At 30.8% G+C, this 21,020-nt stretch overlaps 1 protein-coding gene across 4 annotated transcripts in view; it reads left to right on the top strand.

Annotated features, from left to right (window-relative positions):
• LOC118070371 (dystrobrevin beta) overlaps positions 1-21,020 on the top strand; it is a 300,960-nt gene that overhangs the window by 143,257 nt on the left and 136,683 nt on the right. For all 4 annotated transcript variants that reach the window (XM_035088930.1, XM_035088929.1, XM_035088931.1 and 1 more), the window contains 2 exons: positions 6,185-6,351; positions 6,467-6,594. In XM_035088930.1, the coding sequence (XP_034944821.1) occupies positions 6,185-6,351; positions 6,467-6,594 (295 nt within the window). The remainder of the gene's footprint in view (positions 1-6,184; positions 6,352-6,466; positions 6,595-21,020) is intronic.

Below are 21,020 nucleotides of genomic sequence, written 5' to 3'. Positions count from 1 at the left end.
GGTTCCATAAAAAATAAATTTGACTCTCTCTCAATACATCCAAAAGTCCATTTTTCCTCAATAACCCTCGCCCAATTGTACTTCCTATGTCCGAATTTAGCTTCATCAATTTTAACAATTTTGCGCCGACCACCAATTTTTCCACTACAGTTTTTAAAAACCCAATATTCATATATATTCCGAATGTGAGATGCCCAGTCATTGTATGTATTAGGTGATATCTTAAACTCATTTTGTAAATAATATGCGTGGAGTGGATTTAAAAGTAAATATTGGTTAATTATTGAACAAACTTTTTCGAAAACTCATCGAAAAATTATGGAACCAAGTATTAGTACGAACTGTCAACTTGGAATTACACTGTTCGAGTATCGCACGTTTACTTACACTTACTTTTTTCTTTCTGCGGCACTGTCAAAACATAGTGGTAGAGTTTCATTTACATAATTCACCACAGTTTCCACAAAATACCTTTGACTTTATCACACCATGATTGATGAGAAATTCTATTGTTTGTTTGAAGGTAATGAACATTGAACGTGCCTCAAAAAGTCATATCACAATCAGAACACACTATTGATAATTACTACACTAATACATAAATTATTAATTACGAAACTAATAGCTATTGTTGATTAATTATTTGTTACAACTTAAAAAACAAAGTAATTCCAACTCATAACGAAGAAGATAAGTTTATCACGAAGAAACATGTACGTACTTAATTGCAAACTTTTCTTTGATTAGTATATTTTCTAGTGATCTAGTTAGATGGCTTACACAATTATGATTAGAATTCTTAACTTCTATTGCAGTGCTCTTGTAGGCAGGAAATCAATTAAATATCCTTCTTATCATTCTAATCAAATATTACTCGCAAATATTATCTCAAACTTGAATATTTATTACAGTGCTCAAACAGTCAAATAATCGATTAAAAATATAGGCGCGCTGAAATTTTACGATAGCAGAAACAAAGCAAACAATTAATGACTTGACGATCGATAAAATGTAATAATTACTGACAGTAACAAAGCCATTATTACCAACATTCCAGGAATAATTTTAAAACGATCTTGAAAATTGAACGGTTAATGCAAAAATTTTTATAGACAAACTTTCACGAAAAATTAAGTTTTTATTAAATGTTAATTCATCAAATTCTAGATTAAAATTGAAAAAAAATTTATTTATTATTGCAATTTTTAAAACAAATGAAACTACCGATTTTTGTATTTTCAATTGTTCGCATGAAATTAGAGAGAATGTCGATAAGAAAGGGGTGGGGCGTTGAAAATTCATGACAAATGTTTACTTTTGGTCTGCTTTTTAAACATCCCCCCTCCCCCATTTCAATTCTTTTAATAGTAATTTTTAACTTTTTGAAGTTTGCTTCTAATATTGTACACTTGATTAGTAATTTAGAGAATGTTTATGTTCACATTGCTTCGATAATTATTTAATAAAAGAAGGCACAAACGATATGCAAGAAACAGTCAATTTTAAGAAAAGTTGTTATTATTTTAAATTGTAAAAATATGGAAAATCACCATTTTTGCATGAATTTTTTATTCAATTTGTTTGTTTTTTTGTGTAGATAATGAAAAACAATATGGAAACTCTATACGATAACTAGTGTTATGTAATTTTTCTCTTTAAAGGTGTCAATATGTAAACCATATGCTTAACCGTAGAGACTTTAAGTTCCTTTTTTTAGTCCTAGCCTTTCGACCAATAGAGAGGGTTGAAAGGATCTTCGATAGAGAAAGTAGCAATGTGTGATTTACATAAAAACAATAACAAAATTTATTAAATGGAAATTAGTGAAAAATTGTAAGAACAATTAAAACGGTACCAACAGATAATTTCTTTTACTTTGGTCGAAATGTATTACGATTGATTGGTCCTTAGTGCTCCAGTCAGTATAAAATTCACTCTTATTTGCCAATTACCTTAAATATCAATTGAAAGATAATGTGACATTCAAATAAACTTCATACAAAAGTTTGCAAACGTTGAAATATTATTAATACAATGCTCAAGACAAAACAAGACTTACGATTTCAAGAGATGTTCCACGACAATCTGACCTCGATCTTACTTTTTCGACAACTGACTGATGCATCAAACCTTACGTATTTATTTAGTTGAATGTGATATAGTTAGAAGTCCCTTCGCATGGTCTTTTCCTTTTTAGAGGGCGTATGCTTTTCTTACATTACGTACTCTTTTTTTGAAATTTTTTTGCTTCTCACTAACTTGAGTGATAAGCGTTTACCTCAATCCTTAAGGTTTATTGCTATTCACTTTCAGCTTCTCTTAAAATATATTTTAAATAATTATGTGAAATAATTAAAATACATTTAGACATTACACTAGTGAAGAAATTATCAACAGTTATACGTGAATGAGTGAATTTATACGAACATTTAAAACCCTGAAACCAATACAAATTTTTATTTTTTTCTATTTTCATAATTTTTTTCGTAAATCCGCCGTAAAAACAAAGATTGTAGAGAAAAAATTACTCTAAAATGTTGATTTTCGATTTTTCGGAGCCAAAAAACGAGGGGACCGCGAAAGTATAAAATTACGCTTTTACGTAACAGAAGAAAGTTTTTACCATTCTGTAGAGTGAATTGTGAAAACAAATAAAACTACCCATTTTAGTATTCTACTCTGTTTGTACAGGGTACCCTGAATTGCAGGGTAATTTTTATGCAATTTTCCTTTTCGTGTAGAGTTTGTCATGGAACGTAACAGTTTACGTTATAATAAAACTGACAATTCCAATTTCTAGTTGTAAAAAGATTTAGGACTCGGCTAAGTCTTTTTACATTCAACTCATATACAAAGTAAATGAATTGACGATCGTCAAAATCATCACAACTTCCTGACGTGCACAGTAATTTCTGTATCATTTAAAGCAGAGGAGTTTGAAAATGTCCAAAAATGTGACAATCGTTGCATAGTTTGCAAGTATATCATAAAATCGGAGGCAGCATGCGCCGAGCAAAAACATTTGAAGTCACGTGACATTGAAGATATCGTTCAACCATTTATCAATGATTCAACCAACGCTGATCCATCCATCAGACAAGTGGCTTTCCCTCTGCAAATATTATTACATTCAAAAGCATAGTTAAATGTTGTTACTAATTTGGAACGGTAATTTTACATTTTTACTCGACTGGAGCTAATGTAAATAATCCTCAATCCATAAAAAAAAGTGCAATATTTTATTATTGCACAATCATCCGCGCTCCAAAATCTGCTACACCCATTGCAAAAATGATAAGGTCACAGCATGACATTTTATCTATTTCTGCCTTCCTAAAGGAATACAATGTTTTTGTTTACAGAGAATTACATAAATGTCCATTAGTGAAAGCAATTATAACTGATTGAAGTTGGGCACTCATAAATTCGATTATGTTTGAATTAAATGGAATAAACATTAAAAAGCATTTAGAGATAGAGTTTACTTGTCCTACCGATGAAATTGTTCTGGTCAGCGTAATACTCTTGCTGAGCCGCTGTGCACATACTATGCATCGAATAAGCAGAATTGTAAAACGTGAATTTTCTGAATTACACGAAATAAAATCATCTTTATTAGAGTGTATGGGCTTTACTAATTTTATGTAGACATTTAAAAAAAAGTGAATTCAGTTTTCAGAAGTATCTCAGAAATAGTCCTCACTAAAAATAAAGAATCAATAGAAAAAGCATTTGATCTGTTAGGAATGGGGAAAGAAGAGAGTCTTAATGATTTGTTGAAAGAAGCTCAAGAACTGAAGTACAAAGAACTTGAATCGGATGATGAATTATTGTCCAATCTGGAGCTGTCTCACGATCGATCATGTCGATCCAAATATATCACGTGTACCAAATGCCTGTGTCGAAGCACGCAATAAAATTTACAAAAGAAATAATTTTAGAAGACCAAAAGCGAAAGAGAGTTAGCTATGTATACAGGGTACTTTGTGAGTAAATCTTTGCTGGATAAGAAGTGGAAAATATAGATAATAATAGAAGAGTGCAAATCACATATATCCCATTATATTTAAAAACGGCGTCAAATCCATCGCAAACGCAAAAATAGGGACAATAACAAACCGATATAACTCTTTAAAAAACAAAGGAAAAACGACATCTTCATATGAAAGGAAAGCGTATTATAAAGATTAACCAAAAACTTAATAAAGATGTTGATACAGATATTGAAGATGATAAGAAACAAACGAAGAAACGAAGCTTGAATACAGAGAATAAATATAAACTAACGCGTGCAAAGAAATATACACCTACTAATAATTCAGCACGCTTTGCCAAACAAACAAGTGATAACAGAACTTTAAAAAAATTAATCAGAAATCTACGTACATTCTACAGTTACTTAACACTAACTACTATACAGTAGTTACTGTTTATTACGAGTTCATTATTTATAATCTTAGAAAGGATTATAAGTATTCAGAATGTACAGAATCTGCACACATGTACATTACAACTTCGCCTTCAATGTAAATACACCGTTTATATAATTATAAACCTATAAATGAATAGAATCTGTATAAAATGCAATTCATGCGATTTTAACATATCTGTCAAGCTGCTGATCGATCTAAATCACTATAGCGAAGACACAAAATTTTTCTATCAACGAATGTCTATAGTTATAAATTTGTCCGTCTTCGACCATCCAAGAAGGTGGCTTCCAGCCACTATGAAACTAATACGTATTACTCACATCCTACAGCTTTAAATTTGAATGGACAGCTACTGCTTGTAGTCCATCAACAAAGAAGCTACATACTGTACAGATGACATCCACTTTAATCTCGAAAAAACAAGACGCAAGTAAAATCTCTATAATTCCATGACAGCCAGAAGCCACCGTTCTATAGTACCGAAGACAAAAAAATTTGTAGAAAAAAACATGGTATTTCCGATCCAACGACCTAAATTGACTTAAAAGTCAAAAAATATGTTGTTTAAATCCAACGAATGCGTGTGTGCATATTCATTAGCCCACAATGACCGTAAGCTACTACTTAAAAATATTTAAAACAATAAAAAAAAGCAAAATACAGAATTTTAGATATTCGTACACCCATTCTTAGCTATGTAAAAAGCAATCGAGTCGAGTTTCTAGGTGATCTCAACGACAGAACGAGAGTAACATTTTTCTGGTACCTCATCCGACTTTATTTTCAATATTTCTTGTTTTTTTAAAATTTCAATAACTGTCTTACGGTCATTCTAGAATTTTTATAGTTGACACACATATTTTAAATAGTCTGAAAAAAATTCGTACAAAGTTTTAAGTTAATCTAAATAATAAAACAGAAGTTTTTATCGTTCGTTAAAAGACTTTTTTAGATTTTAGTTTTTTCGTTTGTTTAAATCGGTGAATTCAAGTTTTTTTACATTCTTCGTTACCGTATTCCATATTCCCACATGTTTATAATAATATTGATTTTTTTGAAGTGAAAACTTCTTTAGGTGCGTTGAGCGTTTTGGTAGAGGTTAAAATTTCTTCTCAATGATAACTGCAATCGAAGAAATAATTACCAAATTATTATCTTCGTCTGTTGTTTTTTTTTCAGCGTGAGGGTTTTCACTCAAGTAAATGACAAATAATAGCAGGTGTAAAATTTATAACTTATCACAGCTATGACTACCAATCGAAATATGAAACTTGATGTCAAACGAGATAGAGTTAGACTGCAATTCAGAGACTAAAAAATAAATAAAAGAAAAAATAGTCGAAGCATTGAAGATAACAAATGACCATTTTTTCTATTCTTTTACCAATGTAGCAGCAATATTTGGGGGGTTAGGAATGAGAAAACATTAGAGTTTAGTAGTTGTCCTTATGCGGGATAGAATGTCACTCGCAAAAAGTTTATATTGAGATGACGATTAAACAACTCCAAAGTAATCAACTCAAGTAATCGAGGTAAAATAACTGATATAATACAAGGATCCATTATTTGACAATATTAATCTTGCACTAAAATTTATTCGTTCTCAAAGAAACCTAACCATTCGAGATTTTCGGCATCAACACCAATTAGGAAGTAAAGTCATATTTTACACTATTAATGATTTAAGCTTGATGCAATCCTTTTTTCATGATTACCGTTTGTAACTATCATATGTTATATGTTCATTGCAGTTATCCACTATGTTACCTGTGATTCGTGTCATACATCAAACTTTACTGGATTCCGCTATCGATGTCAGAAATGCTATTCTTATCAATTATGCCAAGATTGTTTTTGGAGAGGACACGTTTCTGGAAGCCATAGCAATGATCACGAGACCAAAGAGTATAGTAATTTCGTAAGTTATTTGCTAAATAGTAAAGGAATAATCATTGATATGTTAAATTCGATCTTGTAACTGAAGTACTTTACTGATTTGAGGATCAAAAAATGTCGTTTTCAACCATTTCTAGAAATCTCCGAGTAGACAAATTGGTCATTCACTACGGAAAAGTTTCAAATGTATGCCAGAAAAAGGAAAAAATAATATTCCTCGATTTCCCGACGAACCAGAGAAAACATTGGACCTTTCACATATTGTGTAAGTGTTTTATTCAACATTCCGATCATTAATCGCTAAGGTTGAATACTGTAAATCATATATTTTATTGTTTTAATGAGCATCTTTTGATTATTTATTAATTATAAAATCTAGTTCAACTGTTTATGTGCTACATCCGATGTTCATGCCAATGCTCTTCGTGCTCTAGAAAGTGTTTAATTTTTATTAAAATATAATAAAATTTATTCTTTACGAACTTTAGATCTTTATAATTATTAATGAAACGTCAAATCAAAAGGACTTAGATGTTTTGCTGAAGGAAAAAAAAATGCCAACGGAATGCAGCGATTATGGAAGTCTTGTTACTATCTTTACTGCCAAGTCATGCAGCACGATGCACCCACGCATTTTTTATTGATAGTAGCAATTGAAAAACAGATAAAAAATTGATTAATAAATTGTCTGATTTATTCTAAGTAATATATCTTATTACAAACTATAATAAATATCATTGTATTAAACAATTCTTCAAACCAAATTTGGTAGGTAACAGAATATAGAACATTTTTTAAAGCGTTGTCCACGTAAAAATATTGATTCACAAGCACAGATATAATCGAACGAATTCAATTTGAATTAAAAACTAAACGAAAACGGAATTTATACTATTATTTTAAGTTCTTTTGATAAGATTTTTTTCCATCCTGAATAACGTAATTATCTACGTAACATGAATAGTAATGAACTTTTTTTGTAATAGAAATTGAATTTTCTAAATATACAGTTAAGAGCCGGAGCTGTGCAATAAATTTACGGGCGGGATATTAATTTCCAACAAAGCAAATTTACTCACTACATAAGATGAATATAAAAAATTATTTGCGTTTATCAAAAATGAACCGTTGTACACAAGCAGAAATTAAATATCACAATAAATTCTAGATTTTTTTGTTTATTATCAATACTCACGAATATGTTACTTTTCTTTAATACCATCACGAAGCAATTCGTTCTTATTCCCGTCAATTCGAGACAATCGCTCGTCTGCATGAGTGGACAAATGTAGTTAAAGCATCGATTATAGTATCCTGTTTGAAGGAAAAAGCTCAAGTTATTTTAGAAAATTTGAGTTTAGAAGATTTAGGGAATTTTAAAAAATTGAAAAAAATTTTGGAAGATCGTTTTGGTAAAGCTCAATTTTCTAGAGCTTATTTTAATCATTTCCAGGCTAGAAAACAGTCTGAAAATAAAAATAAAACGAGCTTTTCAAATGATTTGGATAGGCTTGTCAAATTTGCGTTTCTTTCGGTCTCTTTTGAAGAGAGAGATAAAATTGCTGGTTTGCAATTCATTTCTGGGCTAAAAACATTGAAGTTATAATTTTCTCTCCGTTCGAAGAGAATTGAGTCTCTTCATTTAGCAACTAAGAGAGCTTTAGATCGTGAGTCGATTGAAGATTGGCCCTTTGGAGGTCAGAATAAAAATTTTAATAATAAGAATAATAATAATAATAATTTTAGTGAAAATATTAATAATTTCAATAAAAATAATAATTTTAGAAATAATTCCAAAAAAGATAATAAAAATAATTCGTTTAAAGGAAATTTTAGGTCGAATTCTCAAAATCGAAATTCTTCGCAAATTTTTCAATGTTGGATTTGTGGTGAAAAAGGACATTCTAAGAAGAATTGTTAAATTCTCCATGCTGTTCAAGCCAGTTCATCAAATATTCATAATTCTCATAAGTCTACTGGTAAAGGTTCATCCGAAGAAAAATTTCGTTAAAACGAAAAATTAATTCAATTGATTTTCCTTATTCATCTGGTTCTTTTAAACCGAAAATTTTACTCAGAAGAGAAGTAAATAGGAAAAAATGTATCATGACAGTCGACACTACTGCTGATATTACGGTTGTTAATTCTTCTTTGTATAAAGGAAAGGTAACTGTCTCGAATGATTCTTCCGTTTCTCATTCTATTGTTACACTTTCAGGCGATTAATTTGATTTTTATTTTATCGAGACTGTAGAAATAAAGATTTTCAATATTAAGGTTAATTTAAAGGTTGTTCTTGCTGAAATTGGAAAAGAATGTATTTTAGGATTAGATTTCTTAATCAAGTCTGGTTTATTTACTGAATTCAAAGATCTTCTTGATAAAAAATTCTTAGAAGGTAATAAAGTTGTTCCAATTGCTAGAATTAGTTCTTCTTTGAATAAACTCTCCGAATTTGTTTTAGATTTGTTTGAAAGATCTTCAAAATTATTGAATGTCAATGATAAATTTCATTTTGAAGAACTTTTATTGAAGAATTTGGATATTTGTGCGAAAAATTCTTTTGATTTAGGAAAGTGCAAAAATTTACAACGTAAAATTAATGTTGGAAATGCACTTCCTATTAAACAGGCTCCTCGTCGTATTCCTTCACGTTAAAGGGATAAAGTTGATTCAGTTATGGAGAAAAGAAAACAACAGAATATAATAGAACCATGTAGTGGCCTTCGGGCTTCTTCTGTTGTTCTTGATCCAAAAAAAGATGATGAAATTAAATTTTGTGTTGACTATCGTAAATTAAACGATGTCACAGTTAAGGATTAAACACCAATTCCCCATCAAGAAGACATATTGAAAATGGTTCTTGGTGCTCAATGGTTTTCAACCGTTGATTTAAAAAGTGGATATTGGCAAGTTGAAGTTGCTCCAAAGGATAGACCTAAAACTGCTTTTTGTATTTGGAATGAGGTTTGGCAATTTAAGGTTCTTTTTTTTTGGCTGTGTAATGCTCCTGCCACCTTTGTTAAACTTATGAACATTGTTTTAAAAGGTTTTCTCGGTAAAATTTGTTTAGTTTATTTGGATGATATAATTATCTTCAGTAAAAGTCTAAATGAACATTTTATTCATCTTCAAAATGTTTTTTAAAGACTTTTACAAGCTTTTCTCAAAATAAACCCTAAGTAATGTATATTTTTTCAAAAAAAAAAGTTATTTTTCGTGGACATGTAGTTTCTGGTGTTAATTGGCCTATTCCTAAAAATCAATCTGAACTTAGAAGTTTTCTAGGTCTTTGTTCTTATTATAGAAAATTCGTCAAAGATTTTAATCGTAAACGTAACTACTGTGTTACCAGGAAAGAATTATTAGCTTTTGTTATTTCTGTTGAACATTTTTGTCATTTTCTTCTTGGCAAGAGGTTCACTATTAGAAGTGATCATGCCTCTCTCACTTGGTCACTTTCGTTCAAAAATCCTCAAAATCGAGTAGATCGTTGGTTTAAAATCTTATTCTAATATGACTTCGAAGTTTAACATAGACTTGGTCATAAACATGGTAATGCTGATGGTCTATCTCGACGTCCATGTGATTGTAAAAAATGTCTCGAAATAGATTCTGATGAAAAATTTAATAGTAGGCATATTTTCCGTGTCATTTGTGAAATTAACAATGATTCTGATTGAATCAAATTTCAAAATGACGATAACATTTTGAGTTTGATTATTAAATTTAAAAAGGAAAATAAAGTTCCTAAGTTTAATGATGTTTTACATTTGGATTCTACTTTTGAAATTCATTTACTTTATTAGAATTCTTTAGAATTAAAAAATGGTGTTTTAGTTAAACGTTGGGAAGCTCCAAATCTTTCTCATATTATTTTTTAGGTTGTCATTCCTCGAGCTGAAATGAATGAAATAATTTATGAGGCTAGTAAATATCCTTCTGGTGGTCATTTTGGTATTGATAAAACAATTTTAAAAATTCGTCAACGATTTTTCTGGGCAACTCTTAAACAAGATGTTGAGATTTAGTGCAAAAAATGCAAAGTTTACTTCGCTAAAAAAGGTCCTTATAAAAAATTTTGTGGTCAACTTCAAATTTACAATACTGGCTCTCTTTTTAAAAGGGTTGCTATCAATATCCTTGGTCCTCTTACTAAAACCTCTTCTGAAAATAAATTTTTACTTGTTGTTACAAATTATTTTACTAGATGGCCTGAGGCAATTCCTCTACTTAATCATTAGGCTTCTACTATTGCTGAGGTTTTAGTAACTCAAATATTTTGTAGATATGGTGTTCCTATTGAAATTTCTCCTGATCAGGGTCGAGAATTCGAATCTGAAATCTTCAAGGAGGTCATGAGTCTTTTTGGTATTAAGAAGACAAGAACCACACCTCTTCATCCTCAATCAAATGGTTTGGTTGAAAGGTTCCATAAGACTATTCTTCAATATTTGTGTAAACATATTAATAAGAATCAAAAAGATTGGGATAAGTGGATTTCTTTATTTTTATCGGCCTATTGTTCTTCAAGACATAAGACTACTGAGTATTCATCAATTTTGTTGATGTTAGGTCGTGAATTCAGGTTGCCTATTGATCTTCTTAGAGGAATTAATCCTTCAGATAATTCTTTTGAGGATAATTCTACAACTGATTTTGTTTTTAATCTTCGTGAACCATTAAAGATTATTCATGATAATGTACGTGATAAGTTGCAAATTAAATCAGAAAAACTTAAGTGTATGTATGTTTTGAAATCTAATGTTCTTTCTTTTGATGTCGGTCAAAAAGTTTGGTTATTTTTCCCTAAAAGAGTTGAAAAAAATGTCCAAAACTTCAATGTGAGTGGGAAGGTCGATATATTATCAAAAACAAACTTAATGATGTTGTATTTCGAATTTATAAAATTCCGAATGGTTGTTTGAAAGTTTTTCATGTGAATAGACTCGCTCTGTATGATAATGATGAATCATTGTTGACTTTTTCTGGATTCCTAATTTTATGTTGAATTTAGGGTTTATGTAACTTCCAGTCTGAGAATGATAGCTCTCATTGATCATTCGATTGTTGATTCAACGTTACAATATCTGTCCTGCAGCGTTCTCGTGGAGTTATTTTAGGATATACACAGTTGAAGTCATCGTACCGGAATACATTTCTTCATTTATTGGCCAAAGGGAAGCAAAGTGGGGTACTAGATGTCCATGGTATCCTATTATTTTTGTTCGGATAGTATACGTAACTGTGAGCCCAATTTTGAATCATTTAGTTTGCACAGTGAGCAGAAGCTATTGAACTTAATTTTGAAAATTCCTGGCGCAAAGTGGAATTGAATTGACTGTTTTGATGATATTGAATTATTTATTTGAAAGTCGAATTTTATTTTTTTAAAAAGGATGAGAAGTCGCTATTTTGCAGAATTTACTCTATGAAATGTGACCATTCAACCTAATTATTAATTGAACCTTGAATCTATGATTGAATAATGAAATTTTTAAAGAACTTTGATTCTGTGAGGAACTTTTATTTTGTTTAGTTCCATGACCTATTGGAAACTAGGCTGAATTTCTATTTTAGTTCTTTTCAAAATATGATTAAATTTGAATTGTAATTCATTGAGTTTGAAGTTTTATTCCAAACTTTATTCAATTTCAGCTTAATCCAATACTTTACTCAACTGTTAGAAATTGCAAAAAGGCAATTTTTAGAAGATCAGGAGGAGTGTAAAATATTTGTATGTCTCCATCTAATGACTATTAGACTAACGACAGATTGTTAGTTAACGACGATTGCTTACCGATAAGCTTGTTTATAGCAACAAGGGGAGAGTTCGTTTATCTCCACTTTTTGACTGAGACTTGAGTCACCGCACGGATTTTTTCATTTTAATTAATTGCTGTTATTCTTAAATAAACTTTTCCTTTATTAATTTATATTCCGAAGTTGTTATTCGGTATTTTTTTACAATATATATCTGCATTCTACGCTAAGTCACGATTTCACAAAAAAACAAAATCAAAAAAATGACATTTTTTAACATTCATCGAATTCAAAATTTATCATTAATTCGTTCCATAAATTAATATTACAATAGTAGATAAGCAGGGCCGGTTCTGGATCACTCTGCAATACCGGCCAAGTCAAAAAAAGTGGGTTCTGATCCGCACTAATTACCGACCGCGATAACTTTGACGATAAGTTACCGACCGCGATAAGTTATCGTCACTGATAAATTATCGGCAGCGATTTTTTTTTTACCAACCTCGATAAATTATCTTCAATGATAATACCGATTTTTTACCAACCGCGATTAAAATTCCACTATCAGCAAAAATAACTGATTTTTTTTCAAAGTTTTGTCAATGTATTGATATTCTCTCAAAATTTGCGCTACCAACTATCAGATTTTTTTTTGGAAATAAATGAATGAAAACAGTAATCTTTTTCGTGTACACAATTTATTTATAGCAAAAAAAAAATTTGATTAATACATGAATAATATAATCATAATTATATAATATGTATATTTTTTACAATATTTTATGTTAGTTTTCTCATTTGCGCACTTAAAGGTTTATACTCTATTATTCGATCATGTAAGATCAAACAATAGGCTGATGTGTTAGCAGGAAAAGCTTTTGATGATTCAAATTCCAGTCGAACATCAACTGGTCCTGATTTTAAGGATTCATTTTGTTTAGAACAATCAATTACAACGAGTGGTGCTATATCTATAAATTTTTTTTTCGTGAGTAGAGGTTCTGCTTCTTTATCATAATATGATGTTTGGAAATCTCTATACATATCATATAATAAGGCAAATTGATTGTGACTTATGTCAAGATTCATGTTGCCATATGGATAGCATTGTGAATTGAGGAAAAGTTTTACATCCCTTAAATCACAATGATCGAAATGACTTGCATCTTTTGTAGCATCATTTTTGCGTGCAGTTTGAAATCCTAATATAACATAGCGGGGCTTTTCCAATTGAGTTGATGTTTTTACGACCCATACGTGTTTGGTTGTGTTCGGCAGCATTGGATATTCATATAATTCCCATGATCTGAAACTCACTGGAATCGGTGGGTCTTTTGCAATGTAACTTAACAATTCTACCTTTTTCATGTCTGCAACAGTGATATAAGGAATGATCCATTCAATTTTTATAAGCGTGATCGTCTCTTCAGGTTCCGCTGTAGCTTGTACAATTGCATTAAGATCGGTATTTGAACGAGTAAGTATTAATTCATGTTTGGCATTGACAATTATGCGATGATAATCTTCAGCAAATCCCAATAGCATATGTAACGGTATCGAAACATCAAAGTATCCATTATCATTAAATAATCTTTCATTATCAGTTACCCAACCTGCATTATCTAAATAATTTTTTTGACCTGGATGAAGAGATAGATATCCCTTCATGAGACTTGTAAGACCAACATTTTTATTTCGATCAATCTCAACACCATTCAATTCATATCGTATTTCTTCAAATAAATAGCATACGGCCATATTAACGAATCTTGATGTTGCTGCTACTGCATTTCCGTTAGATTTTGTAAATTTCCCCATAATATGAAGGGAACTTTTGCTTGGCAACAGACATAAATCTTGATGTTGAACTGAGATATGTATCTCATCATTATTATTATATGTTGTAGATGCATATGGTTGATGAGCATGCACCTCAATGTGTGCAATAGACTCATCAAATATGACACCTTTGCTTATTGCTAATTTTTCTTCTTCCATGGTAAAAGACATGCAAGACAACACACTTTCACTTTAATTTTGTTGCACTTTTGCGTATTTTTAGTCCCAGACTTTGTAGGAATAATCGATTTTGATAAGTTAATCGTTTGAATTTTCTTCGATGACTGATGGGATTCAGGCATGATATGTTAGTTTTATAGCTTCCCCCTACTATTGGTTTATAAACAATCCCCATTACGTGACTGATTTCAAATGTAAACGTATTGTTACAGTTTCACCACGTAAATTAACCAATTGACCGTCTTGATCAACAATGCGCAGTTGTAAATTATGTATTGTCTGTACGGTGATTGGAAGATAAATGACGTTTGATGGAACTTCAATGATCTTATATCCTGGTGGAACTGATGGGAAAAATTCGTGAATCGTATGTACCAACTGATTATTCATGTATGCTCCTGTAGTAATATTACATTCAATCCTTAATGCATTAATTTTCAAGATAGATACTGGTAAATCTGATGTGTGAGTCAATTTTGGAAAAATAACTCGTGGACTAAAGCCCAACAAACTACCAATAGAATCATGCGGTTTGAAATTTATTGTTGCATTTTCACTGTAAACTTCACTGTGTAGTTCATTATTATTGGGCTTAATAGAAATTGATAATTGAGTATCAGCTTTCTTCAAATAATTTTCAATGTCTTCAATTTCATAGCTTCCTGTGGGTATTTTAATACTTTTATCTTCACCATTGAGTGTATAATAAAATTTATTATTGCCGTTATCAATATTTGGAATGGAATTGAAGGTTAACAATTCCACAAGTCCTAGGGTATATTTTTTAGATGATGATAATTCAATTGGCGGAAAATAAAACGCTTCTAGAATGGACGTTTGTCCAGACAATGTTAACGTGAGTGAATCATCCATGACTGATGCTTATTGGAAAGTGCATATTACTTTTATACTTTTCTACGTAAAAATTTTAAACACAAGTGTCCGCAATTATCTGTACTGTAATCTTGATGTTTTTCATGATTGTACAGTATTTTATCAACATTAAGATATTTCATAAGCTCATGTGGTGGCTGCAAATTGCCAAAACTGTCATAATATATAACTTTATTACCACGTTTTTTATATGCCACCCAATGAGTTCCAGGTCCAGTTTTATCATCGAGATTAATAATTGCTGATTCATTTTTCCACGGTGAAGATTTTGGAAGATCATTTCGCATAAAAACACCACGAAAAAAGGGTATTTTCATGATTTTTGCATATTTTTGAAGTTCAATATCAGTCAGTGCACGATGGGGTAAATTTAAAAGTTTTTTTTTACCGGTTTCAAATACAATCCTAATCCTCTCTTGTGCGGTTTTAGACGTAGACCTTTACCCAAAGCTATTGCTTCCATTTTCTCGTTATGTCGTTTAGCTTCTTCTAATTGACGTTTGGCGTCTCTAGCATCATTAATTGCTTTCGCAATGCCAGCAGCGCCACCTGCTACAGCACCAACTGCACTTAAACCTGCAAATAGAGGTATAAGAGGTAAAATACCTCCCACTTTTGGCGGCATTGGTATAATACGTGGAACTTTGATTTTTTTCTTTCCACCAGCATCGCGAACAGTCTTTCGTGCAGCAGCTAATGCAGATTTAATAGGATCTGAACTGGAATTTAACATAAGCTTTGCTGAATTAACAACTTTTCGCAAATGTTTAACTCCCTTGTCCTTTTTGTTTTTTCTTTCAAACCCATTCCCAATTTTGATTTAACTTTCATGACGTTGGAAATTCCTAAAGCAGCAATTCGTTCAGCAATATCTGCGTCTCTCGCAAAAACACGTTTCATAGATTTTTCAGCAAGTATTCTATCAGCTGCGTTTCTAGCTTCAATGTTATCTCGATTTTGCGAATATGCAATATCGTGTTCTTTACAAGCAGCGTCCAATGGATTGATTCCTGGATCTCCACGTGCTAATCTCTCCTTCAATTTAGTTCCTGGACCACAATAATGATATCCTGGTATATGAAGTTCAAATGGCAATTTGTTTATAAGTGTGTTAACAATACCAGCACCTCGTTTTTTGATACGTCTTTGCACTATCATTGTTCAAGAACGACTAACTCGACACCTATAAAAGATGTAAATTTATAGCTAGAATGTCATTCTACATCAAGATGAAGTTCAATCAACAAGACATTAAGTTGCCTGTAATTAACTTTGACCTATCACGAGACACAAATATCAAACGTCACGGACAACTTTTACCAAATAGTGTCCGTGGTGTTATTTGTGGTCCATCAAATTGTGGAAAGACAAATACTCTTTTAGCACTTATTGTACATCCAAATGGCCTACGATTTGAAAATATTTATTTGTATTCAAAATCATTTAACCAACCTAAATATCAGTTTTTAAAAAAAATAATTGAACCAATTGAAGGTATTAAATTTTATGCTTTTAATGAGCATGAGGAAGTGGTAAAACCGGATGAAGCAAAACCCAACTCAATTATGATTTTCGATGACGTAGCATGCGAAAAACAAGATAATATGCGAACCTATTTTTGTATGGGACGACATAGAGATATTGACTGCTTCTATCTTTGTCAAACTTATGCACGAATTCCTAAACATTTGGTGCGTGACAATACAAACTTTCTTGTACTTTTCAGGCAAGATGACATGAATCTAAAACACATTTACGATGATCATGTAAATACTGACATGACTTATTCTCATTTTCGAGATATATGTTCAATGTGCTGGAATAATGATAAATATGGCTTCTTGGTAATTGATAAAGACAGTGATCTTAATAATGGGCGATATAGAAGAGGATTTGATTGCTTTATAAGTATAAATTCACCGTGAATACATTAAATTGTACATTATGTATGTGATTGTCAAAGTGTCAACATGAAAACTACGAAGCTGCAACAAGAAAAAAAAATATTGCATCAAATAGCAAAAGTTAGTGATGCAATACGCCAAAAGCATAAGTTGATTAAACTTGGAAGAGATATGACTCAACAAACCATGAGTGAAATATTTAAACCTATGGTGACTCCTCTTAAACAATTAGCTGATAAAACACTTATTAAAGAGGAACCTCAAGAAATAAAAATAAAAAAAGAAGAACCTAAAGAAGAGCCTAAAGAAGAAGTTGAAAGCAAACAAGAAAGCCTTACACCTGATTATGAAATAACTGATGATGATTCTTATACAACAGCAACAATTACCCATCAAAGTACTCCTATTAAAGACATACCTGTAGTAAGGTATTTGAAGATGTTCGATTCTAAGCTCTTGTCCAAAGAATTAGATACAAAGTATGGCATACGAAAGTTAAAAGGTAATCGACTGATGATGGGTGATTCTGAAGTCAGGTTCGACAATAATTTTATTTATATTGGTGATAGAAAATACAATACTACTTCTGGTCTATTGGAATTATTATTTATGAATTCACCTGATCAATCAAAAATAACAAAAGAAGATGAAAACACTTATGGCAGAATTATCAGTATGACAAACGCCTATCGAAAGCATTATCTTCCTGACAGAAGTATCAGAGTAGATAAGAATTTAAAAAATTCACCGACATAATCAGTAAATATATACCAAAAAGTGGAGAAAGTTTACCACAATATATGATTAAACATAAACAAAATCATCCTACCGATTATATTTATTGGGATGATCCCAATGAACTTGTAGATCGACTTCGTTTACTTATTGCATCTCAAACTGCTGGAAATTTCAGTCATACTAACGAAATTTTATCAATTTTAGAGGAATTGCGTGAAGCTGAAATCATTTATTAATCTGATGTATTCTACACAGCTACTCATTCTTTGAAGAACTTTTGAAGTGAGAGGTTTAAAAATGAGTGTTGACGTTTTTGGACGACAATTAGCGAAAGATATTGTGAAAAGTGCTGTTCGTGGGCCTCCTGGTGAAGGATTCAAATTAACTGTGGATCAACAGTTTGACATGGATAATAAGAGATTGTGTAATCTCGCTGAACCAGTAGATTTGAATGATGCAACATCATTAGGAGTAATTGAAAAAAGATTACAATTTTAAAAAAATTATTGAAATAGAATTACGTCTGTTACGCGAAACTGTAGCAAATTTAAGAAGAATTGTTGAAGAAAATAGAGAAAGAATCAAAATCATTAATGTTCAAGTAGAGCAACATATTGAATCATCACAAGAACATCGTAAACGTCTGAAAGAAGAATTGAATGAAACAATTGAACTGCATGAGTCAGATCGATTACGTTTACTGAAAAAAGCAAATCGTAAACAAGCTGAAAGTATTAAACAATTGGAAGAAAATATTCGGAAATATCTTGATCAGCAGCATCATGAACAAGGAGAACAAAATAATAACTGAAGAGCTGCATAGACCGGTCAGAAGAAATTATCAACGACGACATGTTGATATACGTGGGCTTGATGAAACTTGGCAAGCTGATCTAGTTGACATGACAGCATATAAATCTTATAATAAAGGTCATCAGTATTTATTGACTATTATTGATATTTTTTCAAAATACGCTTGGGCTGTGCCCACAAAATCTAAAAATGGTAAAGATGTAGCCCATGCAATGAAATCGATTCTATCACAAAAAAGAGTGCCAAAATTTTTGCATGTTGATAGAGGAAAAGAATTTTACAATAAAGAATTTGAAGCACTTATGAAACAATATAATATCAAAATGTATTCCACATTTAGTAATCTTAAGGCATCTATATGTGAACGATTTAATCGCACGTTAAAAAGTCAAATGTGGAAACAATTTACGTTGCGAGGTAATTACCAGTGGATAGACATCTTACCAAAATTGATGACATCATATAACAATAGCAAACATAAAACCATCAAAATAAAACCGATTGATAATACTTCAGCCAATGAGAAACAATTACGTCATACTATCTACAATAATAAACTTGAAGTTCAACAAAAAATAAAAAAGACTAAATTTAAGGTTGGGGACAAAGTACGCATAAGTAAATATAAGCATGTCTTTGAGAAGGGATACACCCCTAATTGGACAACTGAAATCTTTAATGTAAGTCAAGTATTGAATACTGATCCAGTAACCTACAAGCTTGTCGACTATCAAGATCAACCGATTGAAGGAGGTTTTTATCAAGAAGAATTGACTAAGGTTCAATACCCTGATATTTATTTGGTAGAAAAAGTTCTGAAAAAACGTGGTAATCAAGCTTTTGTCAAGTGGTTAGGATTCGATAAAACACACAATAGCTGGATTAACATAAAAGATTTATAATGTCTCTAACTGATGAGTTAGAAACAATGACTGCCAAAATGTCTTTAGCTGAAGAGCTAGAAACAATGGCTGACAAAATGTATAGTGATGCTCAAAAATTACCACGTTATACAAAAGATAAAGCTGCTAATATTAAATGGATATCTTTAACTCATAAAGAACAACAACAAATTAAAAGAGAAAAAAAAATAATTAAACGTCTTGATAAAATTAATAAACGAATGTTAAAAGAAATTAAAAAAAACAAGACCAATAAGAATGAAGATGATTTTGTCATATTATTTGTAGAAGATGAGTTCAATACAAACTAATGTAAATAATTTATAATATTTTTTTTATTAAATAAATTTTTTTTTTCTTACAAATTATTTTTTTTTTTAGCATAAACCTCATATTTAAAATAATTTATTTACACTATTTAATATAAATTATAACCCCAAGGAAGTGTATCAGTTGTTTGTGCTAGAAGAACTCTTTTATTGTCTTCCCAACTTAATGCTAATTTTTGTCTACTAATTGTATGTACTTCATGTTTCTTGCTGACTATATGATATTCCGTTTTACATAATTGTTCATGATTAAGTAAGCATTTTTTGTAATCATCAAATGTTATAGATTTTATTGTTGCAGTTTTGACACCCTTTGCTTTACTATATTTGTCTTTTTTATTTTGAACTTTAAATGTGTACATTTTTGCTTTTAGACCAATGAATTCCGTCATTATTTCACCTTTATTTTCATCTTTCATAAGGCCTACAATTTTTTTATTAACTAATGGAATATTAAAACGGTTATTTGGTGGATAGTCTGAGGTGTCAAATTTATGTATATTATCTTTGATGCAATCATAAATATCAGCATTGAGAAATTGATAAATTAAACTATCTGTATCTGTGTATAATAATTTTACCTGATTGTCTGTAAATTGTCTTTTAATTAAATTGTAATGGAAGTCATAAATAAACATTTTTGAAAGATCTAAAACTACAAATCCTACGTATATCGGCTTATTGAAATATATATTTTTTCGCTCCATTTCTATTATTACCATGTCATTGTCAAAAATTATACTATTGTGGAATTTTGGAGAGGCAATGAGATTTTTTGCACCATACCGACCTTCCCACTGTGTAACTAACTTTACATCTTTATACTTCCGAACGTTTTCCATTGTTTTTCCGTAAACTGCATTATTCATTAATTTATAGAAATTCTTTTCAAAATCATTTTTAGATTTTTTTCGTAAATCTGTATTCAGATCTACATACTTCTTCATCCATGGTGATTGATTAAATTTAAGGATCCTATGGATTTTGGTTACAATCATTCCTAAATCGAGACATTGTTTTAAATTTCTGTAGTGAATCACATATTCAAGTTTAGGTAATAATGTCGTCATAAGTTTGCTGCTATTGCTGTTTGGAGGTTTACGGTGTTCAGGACACAATGGCAAATCTTTATGATGCTCGTGTAAGATTTTTGGATACTCTAAATCAACCTCGAAAATGTAACCAACTGGAGAATCATTGGAGATATTTTTAATTATTTCACAGATATTAGAAATATTGATGTCATCTTTCACCCATTCAAATGATCCAGTTGGTAGGTACTCACTCATTGCTGCTCCATACAAATTATTTACATCAAAATACATGAGA

This window comes from Chelonus insularis, unplaced genomic scaffold, assembly GCF_013357705.1.
Source record: "Chelonus insularis isolate UGA/USDA-ARS -01 unplaced genomic scaffold, ASM1335770v1 contig_57_pilon, whole genome shotgun sequence".
NCBI lineage: Eukaryota > Metazoa > Arthropoda > Insecta > Hymenoptera > Braconidae > Chelonus > Chelonus insularis.
Note: the sequence above shows the minus strand (reverse complement) of the source record. Positions and strands in the feature narration are given on the sequence as shown.